This window comes from Aotus nancymaae, unplaced genomic scaffold (assembly GCF_030222135.1).
Source record: "Aotus nancymaae isolate 86718 unplaced genomic scaffold, 86718_ANA_hifiasm-v0.15.2.pri h1tg000014l, whole genome shotgun sequence".
Classification (NCBI taxonomy): Eukaryota; Metazoa; Chordata; class Mammalia; order Primates; family Aotidae; genus Aotus; species Aotus nancymaae.
The window spans coordinates 44,037,326-44,062,569 of NW_026988425.1; the positions used below are offsets into that span (position 1 = coordinate 44,037,326).

Genomic DNA, 25,244 nt, shown 5'->3' on the forward strand with positions numbered 1-25,244 from the left:
GTCTTAGAAAGTCAGACGTGTTAAAAGCATTGAATCTATTTAGCCTTTCATGTCATTCCCATAGTCAAATTTTTAACCTGTACTAGCACTTGAAGACAAAAAACAGGCAAAAAAAATCACAAAGTGTTACAATTGACATATGCAATGAATTGCTTCCCTTAAAAATAACATTTTTTTTTTTTAGTTCTATCACTACTATAAAATTTAATCTTCAGCTGGCAACTAAATGTAATCTGGTAACAATTTAATCTTTTTTTATAAAGGAAAATTTAAAAGTAATTCTTTTCCCCTAACAGACCATCCATTTTCCTCTAAATCACTTTAAATTTAATATCTATTTTAGCAATAAACAGCACATGAAGTAAACAGCTCAAGGCATGTGTTGTTAGGCCAAGAATCTGATTAATTGGATGCAGTTGATCTGAAACTGCTGGAAGCTTCAATTTTCAAACCTCACAGTTCTTTGATTATTTCAGTCTTGTACTTATATCACCTGTCTACAGATTTTTAACAACACTGTTCATCTCAGTAGCATTAAAGTACTCTGACATGAGGTGGGTGTTTTCTTGCCTACATTTTTAAAAAATGTAAATCATGAAATAATAGTTAGAAGTTTAAATCTCAGCTCCTGCTGTGAACAAAGCTTTAAGAACTGAGTCCACATGATCTCCTGTAGAACCTAGCAGCCCAGAAGATTTTGTGGTCTTGTAACTGTAGTAGGAGATTTTAAAGTATAAGTTCTAAAAAAAAAAAAAAAAAAAAAAAAAAAGATCTTGCATCACCTCCTTAACTTCTTGCTGTCTAGCTATGAGCCTGAATTTAAAGTACAGTGCAGAAATGTCAAATTCCTAGGGGCAGGATGATTGCTGCTTGCCAGAAGAGTTGAACTACGCTTAGAAAGACATTGAAAGAACAATTACACAGCTGCCATCTCTCTCAGTGCCTCGTATAGGCATTAGGTTCTTTAATCAGATCTGTACCTCAACCAAAAAGGAAAGCACTTGCACGTGACACCTTTCAGAAATCTGTCCTTACCTAAATAAGCGATATAAAAGACAAGGCTTTCTGAGTGTAACCAAATGTGTGTGTGCGCGCGCATGCATATGTTTATAGTTTATCATGATCAAGTTTACAAATGACCAGATGACTATTGCCCTCAATTGCAGATTCTAATTTTTCAAGAGGTATGATTATAATAGTGATGCTATAGCATGACATGCATGACATCCAGCATGTCATACATGATGTCCTACTTGCACCTAAACTTCTCACGCATTAGGCTTCAGGAGAAATTGTATTGTCATGTGGTATATGTGAAGAAGTAGGCTCATGATACAATCCTCTCTTTTCATGGAGAAGCTTCCTGGGGCTGAGGTGCTAGTTGAGGATACTGGCTTCCTGACATTTTACCATTTACAGGACAGACAGGAAAATCCAGCCTCAGCAGCGGTCAGATTAATTGGCACCAAGAAGACTAGATACAGGGTATCAGCTGTTCACAGAAGTCATCTAGAAATATTAGCTGCCAAACACCTGGAGATCATGGGCTAGGAGGAATGTCAGTGGGTGGGAGCCTGCTGCTTCTGTGAAATTGGAATTGCATGCACAGTCCCTTCTACTGGGAAGGTGTGAGAGGTCAGTCCCACCTAATTTATTGCCTGGATTGCCCAGGGTGACTTAGAAAATTCTGCTCATTGCTCTTAGAATGTTTAATGGCAGCCAAGAGCTAGGATAAATTTTTTGTACAATTCATCTCATTTAATCTTTATAACTACCCTGTAAAGTAGACACCATTCCAATCTCCATTTTCCAGTCATGAAATCACATGTAATAAGATTAATTCTACCATGAATACACAGGACATAAGCAGTAGAGCCAGTTTTTGTAGTCAGGCTTTCTAAACGCTGTAGGTATATAGATATAGCTGATGAAGAGAAGCTCATTTGCAAAACATTGGCCACATTTATTTATTTTTAGTGTCAACGTATTATTGATAGCATTAAAAATGTTACAGAAGGCAACAAATACATTGTACTGATGTGATATTAGGAAACACTGCTAGTTATGCCACCAAAATTTATCTAAAATAAGGAAATTATAATACCTAACACATACTAGTTTTCTCTTCCTTGTTTCTAATTAGCAAGTACCAGGAGGCAGGCTGGGTTAGACAGCATGACCAAGAGCAAATTTTGGATGGTCCAGGATAAAATTATGACGTAGGTGGTTTGTCACCGGTTTCAGGTTCCTTGTGTTGCGTTAATGTTCTCTCACTTTCCCTGTTTAGCCAAGATCCCACACTATCTTGACTTGTCATCTCCAGAAATGTCTTAACACTTGAAAGGTCCCTTAAAATGCCCTTAAAATTTACCTCCTCTAGGACTAACTAGCCCCACTCTTTTCAATATTAACACACATATGAATCATCTGGGGATCTTGTCCAAAAGCAGACTTCTGTAGGTACAGGGTAAGGCCCTCTGCACTTTTTACAAACTTCTGGGTGATACTGATGCCGTAGTTCGTTCCATGCACCACACTTGCCATAGTGAGGCACCCAGGGACATTTAGAACTGCACATTTTAAATAGAATTGTACTAGGTTAGGTTGGTAATAGATAGAAGAGTTAGGCAAGCAATATTTAATTTTAAATGCTTGGAAACTAAGACCTTGAACAAATATGAGAAAGAAATGAGAATATATTTGAAAAACTCTTTTTGAATCTTTCAAATTTCTTTGAGTTATGTTCTTTCTTCCTTCAAAAGTAAATCTTTCCTTTCTTAGGAGTTTTTGTCACGAATTTAACAGGAAATAAAAACCTTTTAAGAAAGTCTCTTTGCCTCTACACATCTGAATAGTCTCTGTAGAAAATGATGGTCGGTTTGGTAAAATTACAACCTGTTTTTTGCAAAACTCCATTATTTAAAAAAAAAAAAGTCTGAATAACTACGTTACTTGAATTCAATTATATAACCTATTGGAAACATAAAATGGTATTTCTCTTTTGAAGAATTATTATATTTACTAATTTATTCAGACTTGTTCAATTGAATAAATAAATATTATTCTCTGCTTACATGAAATTAAAAAAAAAAAAAATAGAAGGGCCAGGCACAGTGGCTCAGGCCTGTAATCCCAGCACTTTGGGAGGCTGAGGCGGGCCAATCACTTGAGGTCAGGGGTTTGAGATCAGCCTGGCCAACAAGGTGAAACCCGTCTCTACTAAAAAAATATGAAAACTTAGCCAGGTGTGGTGGAGGACACCTGTAATCCCAGCTATTCGGGAGGCTGAGGCAGGAGAATTGCTTAAACCTGGGAGGCAGAAGTTACAGTGAGCCAAGATCCTGCCATTTCACCTGGGTAACAGAGCCAGACTTCACCTAAAAAAGATGTTTCCTTTTGGGAGCAAATGGCCATTGATGTTACATTAGAAATAAAATAGCTCCATAGAATGTTCACCTTTGTCGATCTTCGGAGTGTGTGTGATACCTCTAATAGGAATTAAAGAACTTGCTTCACTTTTTGGTTTTTTTTTGAGAAAGCGTCTTGCTCTGCTCCTCCACCCCGCAAACTGGAGTGCAGCAGCGTGAACAGGGCTCACTGCAGCTCTGACCTCCTGGGTTCAAGCGATCCTCCTGCCTCAACTTTCTGAGTAGCTAGGACTACAGGAGTACACCACCACACCTGGTCAATTAAAAATATTTTTTTTCTGTAGAGACCAGATCTTACTATGCTGTCCAGGTTGGTCTCCAACTCCTGGCCTCAAGTGTTCCTCCCACCTTGGCCTCCCAGAGTGCTGGTATTACACATATGAGCCACCACACCTGGCCTGAGAACTTGCTTTATTTTAGTCAAAATTATTTCATCACCTCTTTCTCTTCTCACAGGTTCTGGCTCTTATCTTCCCGTCCCTCTTCCCTGCCGCAATATATTCTTTATCTTATGCAAAGCAAGTCAACTTTCAGTTTCCTATTCCCATTATTCTATTTAGCAAAGCTAGGACCTTCCTGAGGACCCAGAATCCTCTATTATAAATAGCCCCCAATTTTTGCTCTGCCATAAATTATTCCTTGTTACATTAGCAAAACAGACATTTCAATGTGAATCCTCCCCATTGATAAACTCAAATTAAGAAGATAAAGTATAACACTGTAAAACCTTTGCCCTAATGTTAAAAGCCTTTCAGAAGGTTTTTCAAATTTATATTTCCCACTTCATCTCGGTTCCTGTGATACGCTCCAGCTACATTGAACTGCCAGCGTTCCCAATCAGCTGTGTTCTGTTAAACCTCCACAGTTTAGAAAAGCAGGTTTAATTTTTCACTAAATAATTCTTTTTCCAGCATTGAATATATTATTCATTCTCTCCACATCAAGGACCTTGGAGACAAATTCAGAGCATTATATATAGGTTCTTTTAATATCATCTTTAAACAATTTTCAAGGTTGACAGCAGGGAATGTCAGCAAGGCATCTCTCATAAAAAAAACCTTAAAAACTCATTTGTCCATGTCAGAGCCTGAATCGGAAGCAGGGTCAGGATTAGGGTAAAGCAAGGAAGCAGGGTTGTGCAAGTGCAGGGTTGTTAAAAAGGGAAAAATTGAAATTGCTTAAGAAAGTCATTGTTTTCGAGTGACAATAGCAGGTATACTCACCTAAGTACAACAGCAAATCTTTCAAAGAAAATCTCTATCCTATTTTCCTTGAAAACAACCATATTGAAAACAGTTACAGAACTGAGCTATAATTTGGCTTATGCAGCAATCACAGTTCCTTAAATTTTTGGTCATTCTTTTCAGGACTTAAAATAGCTCAGTATTCAATTCTGTAAGGACCATGTTTCTTTCCCATAGTAGAGTATGAGTAATTTTTAAAGTAGGTGAACATATAATAAACGTTTGCTAGTTGTAGTGCATACGAACAAATAACCACATGGGTTTTATGGAACATGTTCTAAAAAGATAAAGCTACAATGGAGATACCTCATTCAAACAGCTTAACATTATAAATGATACAAGTGAGGGCCAGAGAAGCAAAGTGACATGGTAAAATTAACAAACATAAAAACCTAAGCTGAAAGAGGAGGTATGGAGATTTTAAAAATAGTTGTGAAAGACAATAGAGATTGCTCATAATGTGAAGTACAAATAATTCAGGTTTTGAAATAAATCATGTAAAATTTTAAACCTGTCATGTTTAAATCATTCCATGTCCTATAGGAACAATGGTAATAACTTGACTATGTAGTTTGTAGTGTCCTGAAAATAGTATGTTCATTTAAGTTTATAAATTGCAAAATAACCATCTTTTTAAAGTGGAACAGCATTCATCAGGGAATCATTCACTTATGAAGAGGTCATCCAGACCTAGAGACAAGCTATTTTCTTTTGGTGAATAGAATATATTGCCATTGCTATTATTCATCTCCTTGTTTTCAGGAATGCTTCTCTACTTTTTCTCATTATGATAAACTCTATTTCAGGCTTTTGTGTCTCATTTAAAACCCACTTGTATCAGGAGGTTCTATCACTATCCAAATACCTTTGCAGGGCCCAAGGCTATAAATATGAATATATTTATACAAACCTATTTTGTTATAATAGGGCATTGGGCCCTATGATAACAAAATAGGTATGTTATAGAACTATTATAACAAAATAGGTTTGTATAAATATCTTACAGGACAATTATTTACAGTTATTATAGGAAAATTATTTCTCTTCTGTATATCTAATAAAATAGCTGTGTTCTGAAGTTGGAGAACAACCCCATTCTAAAAAGGCACAGAGCCAAAAAGAAAAGAAGCTCATATTTTACTATATGGAAAAGGTAAAACAAAGAAGTGGTTGAAAGTCCATGTTCTATTTAAAGTCCTCTCATTATAGAGTTACAGAATATAATTGATTTTATGTGATTATCAAGTATAAGCTCTCTTGGAAATTTTAGGTTGTAAAAATAGAAAGAGGCAAAGCTGTACTCATTAATAAAATAAAACATTTGATTAGCATATATTGATAAAATAAAATATTCATGATTGTAGTTTATTTTTTGTTGAATTTATTAATAATCTTTATATATATTTATATATGTATGGCTTTGAGCAAAGACAAAAGAAATACTCTAACTCATCCCTGATCATACAGTTATTGTAAGATTCAGCTATTCTATTATCTTCCCAGCAGCAGAAAGACCAATCAATAATACATTTCTTTCTGTACAGATTAAAACTCCATACGTATGGGCTTCACTTCTTACAGAGAAAATAGGTCACTTTTCAACTAGCAATGGACCTTTATATTACAGGAATGTGAGTAATTTTTTTTTCTTAATCTAACTATATATACATTCATATATATATGTATATAATTTACCCTGTACCATTTTATTAGTTTAACATATAAACCTTAGTTTTTTTGTCCATTCTATTACAAAGTGAATAAAAATTGTATGGTTGCACTGAAAGACCATGCAATTCAATTTTATTTATGTTTCCCAATAGTGCTCAAAATAAAAAACCAAAAATTTATATATATATAAAAATATTTCACTACCAAATCCATTAATCCTATCAAATGTAAACCTCTAATAATTTAAAGGACCGATACATAATCTTAATAAATTGAAGTTAATTCTCATATTTTAATAAAATAAAGGAGTTTTGTACTGATATGTAAATGGTCTTGCAGCTTTCCCATAGGTTCTAGGTAGACTGAACAACCCCTTTCTTACAACAGTATTCCTGACATGCCATCATATGTCACCAGCATATTGATCATTATATTACATTGACTAGCATTGTTGATTACTTCCACACAAGTTGGAATTTGTTTGAAATTAAACATAACAACTCATTTTGGTATTATAGGTATTATATCCGCAAAAGGCATAACAGGCAGCAAGGATCCACTTTAGAGTTTTTGCTTTTGTTTTTGTTTTCTGTCCTCAAGTTTTTCTGCAGGCCCTGCCCCATATAATGTGTGATCTCTGTACGTTCTTAAATGTATTGCCAGTGTCAGAGATACTGGAGACCTCCACTTTAGGTCATGCTCTTAACTTGGGTTATTTACAGAAGCCAGTTATTAGGAATCTTCCAATTGTGTTCCAGTCATACTCCACATGTGTGGGATGCATTAGGCACAAATGATTACTAAGGGAGTTCTTTGAGAAGAAGCAGGTGCTCACAGACCATGGAAAGAGTTAAGAAAACAGACAAACAATGCTCACAGACATTCAACTTTATCCCTGCTTTTTGTCACCATGTCTGTAGTATTTTCAACACATTAAAAATGACGAACCTCCTATCTAAGGGCTACGTTAGTCACCACATGCCTTAAGGTTTACTAACCACTTAGTTACAATATACATAGAGCAAAATGTGGGTTCCCAAACAGACGTGATGCTGTATTGAATTTATTTTTTAAAATTAACACCATAGTAAATTACCAGCTACAGTGAAGACACAGACCACACTTAACTCCAAATCAAGCTGTGGTTTACAAATAATTATTTAAATAATAATAATAGCAATAATATTAAATAAAAGTGAAAACCTCACTTCTAGACTTAAGTCAGAGATCCAAGTCAGCCTTATAGGAATTTTAAGATAGGCAATTAATGAATTGTTATGCTTTTCTAGAAACAAGAAATACTGTAAGCCTTTCCCTACAATGACTGATCTGAACCTATTTTTTTCCCCCCAGAAGCATGCAGGGACTATTTTCAGATGCTTAATTATGGCAAGAAGAAAGAAAAGTAATGAGATTTGGTGTAATACAAGCAATTTGTAGATTCGAGCATACAATTTTGCATAAAACATTGCAGGTTAAAATAATATTGTAGGTTTCAAGCCATTGCATTACAATTGAATAATTCTCACAATCAGGTTTTGTAAAATTTAAAACTCTAAGTTTTGAAGTGAAGCAATAAAACTAAATTCTTAAACGATGACTTTTACCTTCATACAACACAGAATAGCTATTTTTATTTGGGTTGAAAAAGTTATTTACAACTAACATTGATCGAGTCTTGGTAAAAGTCCAATAACACATGAAGACAAATATTAATTTTCCCTCAGCTTTCTGAAAGATCAATGAACATGTTTAAGGTTAGTGATATTCTTAACAGTGCCAATGCTAGTCTCCTACGGTGGCCGAGCAAGTAGTGCATTCTTTAACCTAATTCAAAATTGAAAGCACCGACATACAATTTAGATCTATAAAATGGGATTTGTTATTCAATTCTCCATCATTAATGATTAACAATTTAGATGCAGAGACACAGCTAATGAAAGAAAGTTTGGATTGGTGCTATTTGCTAGCTCGTTTGAGTCGCCTTTTTAAAATCAGTTTTGTTTCCATTGAATCCAAGAACTCTTCATAAAATAGAGAAATATACATATCAAAGGACTTAAGTAAAAGTCGGTTAGAAATAAATAATCTTACAACAACATTTAAATCCTTTAATGATTTAAAGAAAGGAAGACATATAACACTGAATGCTAAACAGGTCTTTTGACCCTCTCTTGGGAATTTAGATATATATTTTATAGTATATGTATATATATTTTTACATTTCACGTGTAGGCCAGAGCTGTCTAAAATATCTCTTCATAATAGGCTAGAGGGATCTATCAGGAGATAGAATAAAATAAGATCTGAGTATAGTCTCAGTTTATGAGAGTATTTCTTTCTGCTTTGACAATCAGCAGGGATCATAAATTTGAAGCAAATCGTGGCTTTTCTGCGTCTGGGTCTGTGTTTAAGACTGAGGAAGATTCTCTCGGAAGAGCAGCTGCTGGTGGAGGGGGTGCCGGAGGGACTCCTCGGTTCGGGGGGATGGCTCCCGACGACATCTGTCGGAAGAGGGTGACGCGCTGCGGGACAGTGCTCCTGCCCCCTGCCTGAAGGCCCGTGCCGGGGACGGCCGTCACGGGTTGAGGAATGGAGGCCAGGGACTCGCCCACAGTGGGATGAGGTCTGGAAATCAGAGTGGACACCTCATGGGGCAGCGAGGGCTGCGAGGCGGAGAGGGGCCTGACTTCCCGGGTCAGGTTGGTGTTGTGAAGCGCCTGCGTGCTCTTGTGCACTTCGTTTTTCGGCGTGGAGCTGCCGGGTGTCTGTGGCTGCGGGGACTGCTGCTGCGGCTGAGTCTGCGGTGCCTGGGACTGCTGTACCTGCTGCTGCGGCTGCTGTTGCATGAGTGACAGCTGGGAGGCCGTGGGGGAGGCATAGTGGAAAGTTCGAGCGGCCAGAGGGCTCTGTACAGGAGGGCTGCAGACCGCGGTGGTGTAGGAGCAGGGCGAGAGGATGGCTGACGGCTGGGGCGTCTGTGTGCTGGGACTGGGGGAATGCAGGTTGCTGTGAGACAGGCTGGTCGCTGTGTACACCGGTGGAGACTGTGTCCTCATGCGGGAGGTCGGGGTCGTAGTTGAGGGTGTCGAATTCAGGGTTGTCATTTGAGGATAATTGATGGGAGCGATTGCCTGCACCATCTCCCTGTCGTGTTTCACAATCTGCTTCAGGATCTCGTTCTCCTGATTGTTGAAAACACCAGTGTTCAGATCCTTTTGGAACTTTTGCAGAAGAATGGAGTTTTTCTTTCCTGTTAGCAAAAGAAAGATAGGCACTTAGAAAGCCTCCCAACGACTGACGACAAGGCCAACTGAGAGTGGCTCCTGCAAGCGGAAGTACAGCCGTGCTTCACAGGAGAGGCTTAAAAAGCCACTCACCTGTACACACCAGATACCAACGTGGCTCCTGCCCTTCCCCCTTCCTGTATTTTTCTGGGAACTCTTACTTTCTACTCAAGTTGAAAGCCCTGTAATATGGCAAAGAGCCATTTTACAGAAGAAACGGAGATATTTAACATGAGGACCACCTTTAAGAATGGAGGAAGAAAGGGCTTTTGGATTGGGAGAGGCTTGGAATGAATCAACATTTGATTTTAAAGTTACTTTTTCAAGAAATGACCGCGAAGATTAAAGAGAGAACATTTGAGCACTATGTGATAGGCACTCTACAAAAGACCTTAGGTAGATGATTTTATGTAACCCTCAACCCTGTAAGATAGGTGTGTTCATAACCTCATTTTATGTGAAAGGAGATCAGGACATGAGAAGAGTAAGAAGAATGCCCAAGAAAACAAAGAAAACATGGTTGGCAGGTAACAGGGCTGAGAAAGACCATACACACAAAAAGGTGATTGTACATCCTTGCAATGGAAAATGAACCAACTGCATCTGTCTCATCTGGGTGCTTGCTAGAAACTCAGCCTCCTGGGCCTGACTCCACTTGCTGAATCAGATGTTGGATTTTACTAAGATGCCCAGGTGATTCCCAAATGCAAATCTGAGGGGACTATATCGGGGCCTTTGCTTTCCACCAGTGTTCTACACCAGTCATTCTCATTCCTAGCTGCATATTTTTCTTATCTCTGGAGCTTTAAAAAATACTAACGTCCATTTGTTCCCTACCAATTAAATCTAAATCATCAGACTGGGGTCCGGATTTCAGTAGTTTAAAAGCAAATTTCCCTAGGGAATTCTTAAGTGCAACCAAGATTGAGACCTGCTTTATGATCTTTCCTCTTTAGAATGGTTGTTGTGAGGACCAAGAGCATAGTGCATTGTAGGCTTTCAGTTCCCTCTAAGACCTTAATAAAGTTTAGCTCTTCCTGCCATCATCTGAGTGATTTGCAATACTAGACAGTCTGGCATAATAACAATTAGAATCAATAGTAGATTGGTGAAAGAAGGGGAGAGTAGTGACTTTTCTATGACATCACTGATACACTAATACCCAAGTGAATATAGTACCAAAAAATGAATCAATTTTTGATATTACTAAATAAAGTAATGCATTAAAAGTAACAGAGTATATTTTTGAAAAAAAAAAATATATTGTAATTTCCTTGACAGCTGGGAATACAATCATTTTAAATGACTGCCAAAATAAACAGTTACCTCTCTCTACTTGCAGACTGTCCTAATTTCCCAAAGAACAAAACTTCCTACATTAGTAATAAATATAAATGTGTATTTAGCATATTTGCTTAACTAACTGCAGCATACATCTATATGCAGTGGCCACAAAACTGAACAGCATAATGTTTCTTTCTGATTATGTCAAATGTTTCTTTCTGACCAGTCAAAATATCTTAATCTAAGTATCTTTAATCTTGGAACAAATAATGTAACTTTTAATATATGCTTACAATTTTATAAAGATCAGAAATTCAATTTCTTAGTGTTGGCTTATTAGAATTTCATTGTCTGTATTGATTCTATTTCATATAAACTATTTCATATAAACGTTGTTATAAAAATTAACTGCAATAAGTTAGATGAAAGTGAAGCTGTATCAGATTAACAGAAATTCTCTGGTGAAATATCCTGATTTTACTGTTTTCTCTAAGGATGTCTAGCTGGTTTAGAAAAAAAGTAATTGCTTGGAAATTAGTCTCTGCTTCTAACATAAACACACACACACTACAAAGAGAAAAGTTATTTTCAAATTAAGTAAGGATGCTTTCAGGAGTGTTTCCTTCTTTCGTGGGTATTATCTCCATGAATGAGTAGATCCTGTTAAATCTCTAAGATTTCAATGTGAATTGCTATATGTTTGTTATGTCTAATGATAATGTCCAAATACTACCTTTATTTCTTCTAATCTATTTTCAGATCTTTATGCAGTCTGTTGTCCTACTAATATAAAGAAAAAGGAAGATGAGAATGTGAAGTACAGAAAAAAAGCTGATGTAACAATTTATCAATCTAAAGCCCTTACCTTTAATAAGAATGAAGCAGTTGAGGTACCTCCTTGTCTATCACAAATGATCCCAGCCCTATTTTTTGGAGTTCATTTATTCCTTCCTCCCTTCCTACCTCTCTTCAACAAATATTCATTGTATACTAGGTGTAAGGCCGGCTGCCTCGCCAGGAGCTAAATGGACACACTTATCTCTCCCTGTGCCGGCCTCTCCATGCTGGCTCCCCCACACCCACTCCTATCAGGCCTCTCTATGCTGGCTCCCCACACCCACTCCTATCTGGTCTCTCTATGCAGGCTCCACACACCCACTCCTGCATTCCTCACTCGACCCCTTCAAAATTTAAAAGGCCCACCCAAGATTTGTCCAATGGCAGCTTAACATTGACCTCCCCAGCTGGTCAACCCACCAGTAGTCCCACCTGGCAACCAATGGCAGCTCACCCCATCGGCACCTTGACTTCCCCTCACCAATGAAACTGTCTGCTCTTTGTTTCCCTAGTGATCAATGAAACCCCCTCACCAATGAAACTGTCTGCTCTTTGTTTCCCTAATGATCAATCAACCCTCCTCACCAATGAAACTGTCTGCTCTGTTTCCCTAAAGACCAATCAACTACCTCCATTCCCTATAAAACCTCACGCCCTGAGAAGCCCAGTGCAACTTCTCTGGCCCCTTCCTGGACCACAGAACCTCGCCCGAGAGCTGAATAAATTGGATTCTCATTTTCTCACACTGGCCTCAGTTTCCTCATTTTGACTCGGCAATATACCTTACACTAGGTACTGCAAATGTAATGGTGAATTAAACATGAGTTCTACCTTGACAAAGCTTGGTATCTCTAGAGCCAATAATAAAAGCACCGCTGTGCTGGGGGAACTTCAGAGGCTATGGCAGAACATATCCAAGGAACTGGGCTTAGTAGGGAGTGGGAGGTCAAAGAAGCTTTGTAGAGGGAGGTGATGTCTGAACAGAGATAGGAAGATTGAGCAGAGTCAAGCTGGCAGTAAAAAGCAGAGAAGGGGAATGTGGGCAAAGCTGGTTTAGGTGTTAAGAATGAATGCATCCTACCTTATCATATAACATAATGTTCCAGGATATCTAGGAAAGTTAGCAGCAAGCCAATCCAAGCTAACTTTACTATGGTAATTATGCAAATCTTCAAACAAGCATAACTAATAAGGCCTAATTTTTGTAACTATGTATTTTTATTTGGTAGCAGAAAAGACTTTAAAATATGCTGATGTTCGCAAGGTAAAGCGTCTAAGTAGGGCATTTCTAACAAGGCTTTTTTTTTTCTGCTTGAGTCTATATTACAAACATTTTACTATGTCTCTGCTCAGACTAATTTATGTGTGTAAGTTTTCAATACCTAACATAAAGATAAAATATAAAGTTGACTCTCAAATACAAAAAATGTGATAAAATGTGGTTTGTAATATAGACTCATCACATTTTTAGCTCTATTTCAATGCTATCTAGAATTTTTATCATTTTTACCTGAAGATTCAGATTGTTTTGGCATCACTCAGGAAATCAGTTTGTTTAGCTAGCAAAAATAGACATTAATAAATAAACCCAGAATACTTTGAAGAGATAGATAGGGACCCAGATCTCTCAAGAAATATGGCTACAGCTAATTGCTATTTCTACACAAATTAACAAGCAAGCTATAAACTGGCATTTGGGACTTTTTTTTTTTTTGAGTCAAGGTTTCACTCTCTCGCCCAGACGAGAGTGCAGTGGTGCCACCTTGGCTCACCGCAACCTCCACCTCCCAGCCTCAAGCAATTCTCCTGCCTCAGCCTCCCGAGTAGCTGGGTTTACAGGCACGTGCCACCATGCCCAGATGATTTTTGTATTTTTAGTAGAGATGGGGTTTTACCATGTTGGCCAGGCTGGTCTCAAACTCCTGACCTCAAATGCTACACCCACCTTGGCCTCCCGAAGTGCTGGAGGTACAAGCATAAGCCACCACACCCGACCACATTTGGAACTTATAATTGCAAACTTATACTATGCCACTAGATTAAAACTACATTGTATATAAAGAAGATATAAAACTAGAGTACCTATGCGATCTAGTCGGTCAATGGCAACTGTCTCAAAGGCTCTCCTCATCATTGGATATTCCTCCAGGACCTCGTTGAAATTGTCCACAGAAAGTGAGTAAAGACGACAATATGTATCGGCTCGAACGCTGGCGGTACGACGTCCTTTGGTCAGCAGGCAAATCTCTATAAAAACAACAAAGAATGACTTGTTTGATCATTTTCTTTTAAAGCCTTAATGATTTTCCACAACTTAAAACAAGTCTCATGGTGTGAAAAACCAGTTATTAGCAGCATTTTCTATTTTATCAGCAAATTCCTTCTGACAATTAAAAGTATCCAACTGCCAATACTCAATCCTAAAATAATGTTCTTAAAAAAAAAAAAAAACTGTTGACACTTTTGGTTTAAATGGAAGACTGAAACACAGTATACCATATCCTTCTCACTCCAATTCCCTGAAATAAGAAATGAAAAAAGAACAAAAGAGATGCAGAAAAAGGAATAAAACGTCCATAAAGGAGTTGAAAACAGGAAGGGGTGATGATTAGAAAGAAGTTCTTATGAATTCTAGAAGGCAAAAAGCAGATGGTATAAACCAGACAGAAGCCAAAATGAGTCCAAACATTGGCTTAGAAAGCCCTATGATCAAATAAAACTAGACCAGAAATTTAGATATATTATAGGCATGCCTAATGTAGTTTATATATTCCCAATGAGATCAGTATGAAGAACATGATATTCCGCATGTACAGAGGGACTTTCTATTTAAATGACTTTTAAGGGTAATTCCTTGCTGAAATTTAGATTTCCAAAATATGAGTAAACAAACGTTTGCAAATTAGGATTTCATTACTGGCCAGCTGAAGCTATATAGCTATTAAGTGAGAATTTTCCATTTTGTTTTCCAAAAATTATTTGAACTACTGTAGGCTTTGATTATTTTTAATTTGGAAATAATTTAAACATTTAGCTTCAAAATAACAAATTTGAAAAAAAGAAATGATAGAAGTATTTTTACAATTTACAGTGACCTAACAAAAGGAAAAGTGGTAAATATAATATTAAATGTCTAAATTCACATTTAAGCTAATTTAAAGAAGTTCTATTTATGTTGACAAACATTGTGAGTAAATCATGCTGTAGACACTATGTACTTGACTGATGTTAGAGATAAAAAAGAATAAAAAACATTACCACTTTTATAGGACTTTCTGACAGAAAAAAAAAAAAAAACATTATCTTAATACGAAGTTCATTTGAACACAATCTGGTAAGAACAATGTCACATATATGCAAACTCTGAGAATACTTAGAAAAGGGCATGTGAACCAACCTGGGAAGACAGAGAGGATTTTAGGAAATGTCACCTAAACCATCAATTATGCTGTTGTTCATTTCGAGATTGCAGAGTGTGTGTGTTTGTCTGCATGTTTGTGTGCCTGCATTTGTCTGCATGTTTTCCAGCCTGAATGTGTATGTGTGTGTTGTGTGTATGCATTTAGTGTTTGTGTAGGAAAATAAATCTATTTGGGTCAATTTGAAAGAAAATTATCATACCAGGGAATTTACCTGCTCCTATAATATAAACAATGTAATGAAAAGATGTATTTTGAATACTACTCCAAAATTAAATTCCTGTGTCACTGAAGTCTAATTCCATATTATTATAATTTATGATTGCCACATTATGGCAAACAAGCTAAGCGTCAGTTTCAAATCTGAACATTACAAGTTATTGTCTAGAACGTTAAGTGAAGGAAGACATGAGGAGCCACATATTGTGTGATTCCATTCATGTAAAATATCCAGAAAATAAAAATCTGCAGGGACAGATAACACATTAGTGGTTGCCTGAGGCAAAAGATGGAAAAGGGAATTAACAGTAAGTGGGCACAGGAATCTTATTAGGGTGATGAAAATGTTCTAAAACCTGAATTGTAGTGATGTTTTCATCACTTGGTAAATTTACTAAAAGATATTTAAATTGTACACTTTACTTTAAATTGATGAATTATATGTGTAAAATATGTTGCATTAAAGCTATACAAGGTGGAAAGAAAAATTAGTTTTTTTAATCTTTATACTTATTATATTTTTATTTGAATTTATTTTCTCTTTTCTGAACTCTTTCTCTTTACTCTGGAATCATTGTTTTATCTCTGTCTCTAGGTCTTTCTCTTCTGTGTTGAATGTTTTCTTTTGGTAATCTACTGATGTCCATTCACATTTAAAGATAAAAACTCTAGTATGTTAGAGAGTTTGTTTAATTTAGAGTTCTTCTTTAGGGAAGATACCTGAAAGAAATAGGCGAGGAGCTTGTCCTCATATTTCTCTAAATCCAGAATGAGGAGGGCTTTACTCCAGGCCCCTGACATCTCTCTTAACTGTTCTAGTTCTCTTTGTCATTCAATTGCTTTATGCAAGAACCACTGTCATTTCCCCCCACCCCTAGATACGTAGTTGGCTACAGACTATTCTGCAACATGGAGGGAGGGATGTCTCATACCTACCATCAGCATAAGTCACCCACTTTTTGTTCTGTCTTCTGTGGTCCTGCTGTCTCTTAACTAAGAACCTGTTTAGTATTCTTCCAGGATACCTGCTCTCTCCTTGGCTCCTGTTCTCTGTACATATATTCCAAGTTCCCTCTGCTTTCCCTTCAAGGTTCATCAGGAACCACCAGCATACATTTAACTGCAGGCTACAGAATACCAGAGTAGCACTGGTTTATCCAATATATTAATGTCATTATATTACAAAACAAAATTTGGGAGTAGGCAAGGCCAGCGCTGGTTCAGCACCTCAATCATGCCAAGGCACTGTGCCAGCAATACTTTGTTTGCCTTGCCTCTCTTCTCATGATCATAAGTTGATGGCAACAACTATACACATTCATATACTCACACAACAGCATCCCAAGTAGGGAGACAGTGAAAGATCTTCTTCCTACATTTCTTTTTTTTTTTCCTTTATTGTGAAGGCAAAAGTTGTACTACAGGTCCCTATCTTACTTTCTCTAGCATTTTATTATCAGAACTGCATCGTGTGGCCAGCCTTATTGGGAAGAAGGATTTAAAACTGAGTATTTGTTAAATTGGAATAAGGTAACTACTGTTAGTGATTGAATTAGGTAAATACTGGTTTAATCCCTGAAGTTGTATATGATGCTAGTCATACAAGATTTTATTAACAAGAAAGGGCACTGGTTGCTGGCTAAGGAACCAATGTTATCTGGCATTTCAATCATATCTATTTTCTGTCTTCTAGAAACATGTCCCTCTGTCTCATCTCTTTGTTGCTCCCAAATAAAAATTCATGCATCAGGTTACTTTGTGGTTTGGGTTTATATTTTATTCTTTTACTATTGTTAATTGGGTCTCTGTAAAGGGAAAAGAAAAAGACACATCCTTGGAATCATCTTAAATAAGAAATTTACTTTTCTCTTATGCTTAGAAATCACTTGGATTTATTTTTACAAAGAGCATGTGTTTATATATTACTTTTTATTTTAAAAACAAGTTTAAATATTAGAAATAAAACTATGTGCCGGGTGCGGTGGCTCATGCCTCTAATTCCAGCACTTTGGGAGGCTGAGGCGGGTGGATCACGAGGTCAAGAGATCGAGACCATCCTGGTCAACATGGTGAAACCCTGTTTCTACTAAAAATACAAAAAATTAGCCGAGCATGGTGGTGTGTGCCTATAGTCCCAGCTACTCTGGAGGCTGAGGCAGGAGAATTGCTTGAACCCAGGAGGCGGAGGTTGCAGTAAGCCGAGATCGCGCCATTGCACTCCAGCCTGGGTAATAAGACTGAAACTCCGTCTCAAAAAAAAAAAAAAAGAAATAAGACTATGGCTCTTTTCAGTATGCACAGTCATTTTAGAGATATGTTAAAAACAGATTTATTGCAGCATAGATATATGTTTATTCATATTTTTTTCTAAACCATTATTTACAAATGATTTTCTGGCCTCTATCATCTGATGATCTCATATAATGAATATATAACATATGTAGCATATGTTACATAGTATAGGTACCCATTACTAAGCAATCATGGCTTGAATCAGTTAAATATTATCATTGGTAAGAAAATAAATTCTTCAAAGAGGATGCTTTTAAATACTGTTTAAGACCTACATGAAGAAATGTGTACATGTGTTATGAGCTCTTAACCCAAAAGTTTTCTATATTGCTATCTCAGTAAAACTTAGATGCTACTGCTCTGCAAATCTTACCTCTTTATTACATTTTGTTTAAAAAGATAATGTACTTATTTTACCTTTTATAATTTGTTGGATCAACACTGACATTCTAATTTGGTCTTTATGCCAGTTAATGATGTAACAGTGCTATTTGGGGCATTTTCTGCAGCAGTAATGATTGGTTTCCTGCTGATTCGGGTACACACACACACACACACACACACACACACACACACACAGTTGCTTGGGCTATTTTAGGGATTGTTTCTTTAGTGTAGTATTGGCCTGGGGATTTGGGGTCCTGTGTTAGTCTCAAGTCAACCTGCTCTTGTCTGTGAGGATTAGACACATATTTATATTCTGTGGACTTTATTTATCAGTGAGATGTAAAACTCAATTATGTCTCTAGAGTTTTAATGTCATTAACTCTGTAACTAACTTAGATTTTATTCAACATTTTACCTCTAAAGTCTCATTAATCTTTATATCTCCAGTGCCTACCTGACACAATAGGTACTTAATGTCAGCTGACTTGAATCATTGAATCAAATAGCAACATGCTTGCCGAAATAAATGATTTAATCACCTACAAAAAATCCCTTTGTATTTAATGTGACATTTCCCTATGGAGAAGCTGAGGGTTAAATATAGACTTACACAACAAAGTCCCTTCAAAAGTTATATAAAGGTCTTTGTTCACTGCCAACTCAAAAGTCATCAGTCATTACCTTGCTGCATGTCCTCAGTAATTTCTCAGTGAGAAAAAGAACAACCGAAGGTTTATTCATGAGGGGAGAAATAGTCACTGGGAAGTATGAAAAACACTTAAAATAATCTCTTCTTTTAAAGCCTCCATACTCTGTTTCTCTTAAGAATAACAGAGTTAAGAAATGACATAACTTTAGCAATGAAAAAAGAGTAAACTTTCTGATCAAAGAGGCTTAGATTTAATGCATTTCCAGGTTCAATATGAATAGGGCAGGTGCTTCTCTGTGAATTAATTTTCTCTTGATACGGTATTAAGTTATTTCGAAAATCCACTTATTAAGTAAACATAGCACTTTGTTAGGTGTTATGGAGCTTTTGTGTATTTGCCATGTACACACATGGTGGGGATGGGGGGTGTTTAAATACAGGATAGAGAGAGAAAAAAACAATTTGGTCATCTGTATCTCATACTATCATTTAGGCACCTTAGAAATTATGTCTGTGTTAGTTTATCACTATTTTATTTTATTCTACTGAATTTTCTAATTGTTTCCTAAATAATGGCTTTATCACACTAGTTGTTAAAGACATTTTAAAGACAGAAACCATACACTTACATTTTAATATCCCTCATGCTGCCTGCTATATTGAGTTTCCAGCCCAGGAAAAATGATTTAAAAATGCTTATGAATACATCAATTACAGTGGATAAACACAAAACCCACAATGAGTTATCTTCTTAAGTTTTGGATGATATAATATTGGTTCCCCTGCTAGGCATCTTCCCTTTGTAATAGAACTTGTCAAATGCTTTATGGACCTTCACAGCATATCTCTGAGGTTTTTGTGCAATGTTTATAATAAAGGAAATTGTCTAGAAAATTTGGTCATTTTTTTTTCAATGTAGACCATGCCCTTACTCATCAGGCAGAAAATGAACGTGCTTTTAGGTGCCCATGTTGATTCATAAAGCAAATAAAGTCAAATACAAAATAAAATAAAACTGGACTCCCAAAGAACAAGTTCAGTGCAGTTTGCACATGCAAGCTTTTTAAAGCTTGTCTTGGCATACTTTTTAGAATTTGTTACGGTCTTTCTGTTTTTTCTTGTTTGTATACTCTCTGAGAGCTTAGCTAGGAACTTCACAGTGGTATAATCACTGTTTTAAGAATCTTATGCAAATTTACTTGGGTAATAGGTCCCTTCATGTAGATGCATATTTATATATTATAAGAAATTATAACAGTAATTAGTGCTTAGCATATTAATTTTAATTTGGTAGAATTTTCCTGGTTTTCTTTATAGGGTATTTATGAATGGCTAAGTAGTTATTTCACCTAGTTAAGATGAAAACTATTGGTAATGCATCCTGTCATAGGAACATAGAAAACTCTGTTTCTAATTCAATGTCAGAAAGACTCGGGAGACTAGATTTGGCTTAGTACATTATCTATATACCTTTAATATAGGGTATGAGATATATCAACTTCTCAATGCTATTTAGTTAACCCTGATTATAAACATTTAAGTCCACGTGACATTACTGTCACCTATCTAAAGTCATTTTTATCAGGTAGAGCAAATGGCTTCAAGGATTTTGCAACTCAAAAATATTTTCTGACCTCTATAACTGAACTTGACATTGCAGTGACACGCAGCTAATCAGGAACTCATGACAGAAGTTTCTAAAGTAATGTGCTTAACTGAGCTTCTAGAATTTATGGGGAAAACTGTACTCAGCTTCTCGTAGTAACTTAAGCAAAAGCTGCTTCCTTCTTTAGTACCTGATACCATGAAATAAATGTAATTCTCTGCTGTGCATCAAAATACTAATTTCCTATAAATTATTTAGGTTTCTAATCCACTGTGTTATAAAAATGTGCAAGAAGTAATATCACTTTTTTTTTTCTTTTTGGCTTTGTAGACCTTCTGTATTAATACTAGTGAACTAGTAAAACATTGCATCTGTATGTCATAAGAGATGATATAACATCTGGCTTAAATCATTTTTTGTACCATGTTTGGCTGGTAGAAGTACTCTGGGTATAAAATAGATTTGAAAAGAAATCTAAAGAAGTTTAGACTAGGATAGAACATTAAATAGATGCAAATTTTTTAGTATTTGAATGATTTTTAGCATAGTATTTTAATGCATTTCACATTTTGTACAATCTTCTGAAACAGAGATTGAAAACAACAAATTTATAAATACAGATATTATAAAGAAAGGTATTTCTGTAGAGATAGATTACATATTATAATATTCTAATAACCAGAATACCCAATTTTGCATTTTACTAAGGATATAACTGGTCATTTCAACTCACATAGATACATTCCTAATTGCACAATTATTAGTGTCCTCTACTACTACTAACCATAAATAACTGCCCTCTTATTTAGATGAGATAAAGTTATTGTTTTGTCTAACAAATCTTAGCTCCAAGTTCGTTAAATCATCTCTCTTAAAATATATAAATTAGCGTGATCACCTGGGAATCTGAATGTTGACCTAGTAGCAACTCCTCAGACAAGTTATGTGTTAGCAAAGTTATTCATTGACAAAGGTGTTATGTGGGTAACTAAAACAGCATCTATAAAGAGACCATCACAAGCCTAGTACACTGTGGGTGCTCTTAAAAACTTAAGTTGCCTTCCTTTTTCCCTCTTTCTTTAACTTCTCATAATTTTTCTTTATGATTTTGACTCTATCTGCTAGAAGCAAATAAAAGATTCACAGATCAAGTAGCTCTCCAAATTTGTGATATATAAATATCATCCTCCACATCTTCCACTCTCTTGTAAACAATTTGTTTATAAACTAATCATACAAATTCCTTAGGCTGTGTCTTCAGTAAGATGGCTTCACATTCACTAATACGCTTTCGTAATTGTCCCAGGGAGAATTTATCTTTGTACTTCCTCTGTATCTTGATCATCTTGCATCTTATTTCCTACAACACATTATTGGACTTGTTTATATTCTTTATATCAAAAATATAAGGTCTTTAAAGGAAGTACAATGACCACATTTGTAATGTCAGCACTTACTATACATTATCATATATAATTTGGCTCAAGAAATATGGAATGTCGGGAGGCTGAGGTGGGCAGATGACTTGAGGTCAGGAGTTTAAGACCAGACTGGCCAACAGGGTAAAACCCCAACTCTACTAAAAATACAAAAATTAGTGGGTATGTTGGCATCCGCCTGAAATCCCAGCTACTTGGGAGGCTGAGGCAGGAGAATCAATTGAACCCAGGAAGTGGAGGTTGCACTGGACTCCAGTGTGGGTGATGAAGTGAGGCTCTTTGTCAGAAAAGAAAAAGGAATGAGTGAATCAATAACTGAAAAGCAAAATGGCTTACATCAGATTAAAAATATTCTTCATAAAACAAACTGCCCATATTTGAATACAATATTACAAATAGGCAAATCTTTTTGTGAAGCTTTGGCTCCAACTGACCGAAGTTATAATACAAGGCTCTCATCTGCTTCCTACTGATCATAAACATATTTGTAACATGATTGTTTCATTGTGTTGTATATGTGAATTTTTCAAATAAAGGTTTACACTTTTCATTCTTAACCTCTCCCTTTCCTCTTCTTTAAGTTGTCTTTGTCTTTCATTTCCATTGTAACTCCTTCAGCTTGCATAAAATCAGCTTTACATAATACTGTTTGTAAATTTACACTGAATGTGTATTTGTACTATTTGCCTTTGGCAAGTTAAAATACCTAATGGGTATTACTGATATTACAGATATGTTACATAGGCAGGAAACAAACTGGGTAACCCCATGTTAGCCCATGTGACATAAATAGATTAAAGTGTTCTGTTTTGTGATTGCAACAAAAATTACATAAAAATATCAAAGCTACAAAGGGTAAAACCACAATTTTTCTGCTTCTATCTGTCTTTAAAAAATTCACCAGACTATTCCAAATTGCTCCTTTCGATCTTTAAATCTACCAGCACTCAACTCTTCAAAAGTTAATCAAACACTTTGAATTATAAATGCCTTTAAAATGCAGCCAGCTTTTAAAAATTCATCAAATGATTTTTGGCTCATAGGTGCCTCCAATGTGTTTTTGAAGTAATATCTTGACAGTCCTGTTTTCCTATGTGGCTTAATATGCTTCTACAAAATGAAAAAAACACATGGCAGAAACAATACTCTCTATAGACAATATATTCAGTAGATATTTATGAAGCAAGTCTACTACAGCTTAAGAGGTTGTCTCCAAAATATTTCCCTTGATTCTCTGTCTCTCTCTCACACACAGATACACACACACACCACAAACACACATGATACAATTGACATTTAAATACTCATTTCCTCTACTTGTTTAATGCAAAAATTAATTCAGGTATTCAGAATGGATTCATTAGTGCAATGTTTGTCATACTTTAACATGTACGGGAATCACCTGGGTTGTCTTATTGTAAAGCAGGTTAGGATTTAGTAAGTCTGGAGTGGGATGAAAGAATCTGCAATTCTAACAAGAGATAGGTATTACCACTGATAGGCTTTTTTTGTAATGAGTTCATATAGCTGTCAGATTTATGACTACAAAAGGGTTCCTCATTTAGAAGAAATTGAAATAAGTAAAGAAAAGGAATGAAAACTAAAGATAACATGAATTCAAGTTAAGAACCGATTTCCTGTAACTTGCACCTTAGGCAATTGTGAGGAATACAAAATAAGCATATGATATTGATCCTAACTGAAAGAATTGACAATTATAAATTTAAGCATAATATAAAAAAGGCTTGAACATTAATTCCAAGGCTGAATGATCTACTAGTGACTTTATATAAATTCAAATAATATATCATTCATCATAGAGTAATTCTGTACATCATCAGTGACATGAAGGATCATGGTTAGACTTAAAAAGAAGTGTAGAAACTACATTACACAGACTATGGGGATAAAGAGGACAAGGGAAAAGGAACAGGAGGGGAGAGGAGACATGAGGATGAAACAGTATCATGAACTTGGGTTCAAAGAAGAGTTTGGAAGGCAATTTTTATGAAATTGTAAGAAGAGAAGCTTGACAGGATCATGGGTACTTGGTTAGGCATAGAAAATATTTCCCTGTGGATAAGAAAGTTAGTCTTGATCTACACTATTATTTCAGGGCTCTTCAGGAAAAAAATTTGTGTGTAAAATGTTATTTTAAGAAATTAATTACATGGAATAGAGTGGAGACTCTAGCTGTTTACATATCTTGCCATTTATTGGAAAGACATTTAGCCTCTCTTTCTCTAACAGGTAAATTTGTTCTCTCAAATCTTTTGCTTTATGATGCAGGCATATTTATCAATAATGTTTGCCAAATGAACTGGAAGGGAAGTTTTTAGCAGTTAAAATAAAGAATTGTAAAGAAGTTTTGATAATAATTTTGGGGAATTGCTTCATCTAAACCTGTAGCACTGAAAACAGAAGTGGTCTCTTTAAAGGATCACTGTAAAATGAAACTTCAACAGAGCTGGAAAGGGCTTAAGGCATCCACAATTTTGAACATAAATGCTAAACTATGTCTGTCCTGTGAGTGAACATAAGATAAATGTTGTTTTGGGAAAAAAATAAAGCAAAACTTTTGCACAAAAATATCTCAATTTTATGAAACTTTTTCTCACATTAATCCAGTTGTTTCTTATTTAAAAATTAAAGCAGTATTTGTGTGTCTGTGTGTGTGGGGGGGTGTTGTACAAATTGGTAAACTTTTCTCATGTGACTTTAAAAATCTCTGGTTCAACCAGGATGGGTGCTTACTCCAATGATGGTCGTCTATAACTGAGGCAGCAGCCCATATGACAGTCTGGCTGGAGAACTCTGTCTGATGGGAATGTTTCAATCAGACTGTGACTCATAGACTTAATCATACCCATTGTGGGGGAGATTTAAAGTAAAAAATGAATAGCTAGCATACTCAGAGTTCATGAGTTGTGAGAATGGTAGATTTCCAAAGTGGTGTTGGGCCACTGGCATCACTGTAGTTTTGAGGAACTATGTTAAAGAACACTTCTTTTCCTGGGTCCATGAGGGGCATGGTTTCAAAGGCAGGAGTTTCCCAGAGCCAGGCCTCCATCCATGCCCACATCCTGGAACTAGAGTTCTTTGTCTAGGTTTCCCACATGCAGGCTAGGTAGAGGAATCCAGGTGCCCTTCTTCGTCCAAAAAGCCCACGGAAACCTCTGGGAGGAGGGGGCTCTGTTGCAGACCAAGCAGCCAATCCAGTATCAGAGTCAAAGATCAATCACTCCAGAGGAAGTTTAAAAGAACCCCTCTCATTGGATGAGACCATGAATGGGGAGGGAATAATTCCAGGGTTAAAACTCTGCTGCTCCTTACCTATACAGACTCCTTCTTTGGATCCCCTCCCACAGCGGTGTGGAGCTGTCTCTCCTCTCTCTCTGCCTAATAAATTGCTTTCTGCAAAACTCTCTGGGTCCACGATATTTATTCAAATGGTAAGTTCCCTGTGCCTCCGGAGCCCCTTT

The 25,244-nt window shown here is 36.3% G+C and overlaps 1 protein-coding gene across 1 annotated transcript in view; it reads right to left on the reverse strand.

Moving 5' to 3' along the window:
• Positions 1 to 1,939: 1,939 nt before the first annotated feature.
• HCN1 (hyperpolarization activated cyclic nucleotide gated potassium channel 1) overlaps positions 1,940 to 25,244 on the reverse strand; it is a 388,448-nt gene continuing 365,143 nt past the window's right edge. Inside the window, exons 7-8 of the mRNA XM_012449553.2 lie at positions 13,834 to 13,998; positions 1,940 to 9,596 (exon numbers count right to left, since the gene is read on the reverse strand). Of these exons, the coding sequence (XP_012304976.1) occupies positions 8,707 to 9,596; positions 13,834 to 13,998 (1,055 nt within the window). The 3' untranslated portion in view covers positions 1,940 to 8,706. The remainder of the gene's footprint in view (positions 9,597 to 13,833; positions 13,999 to 25,244) is intronic.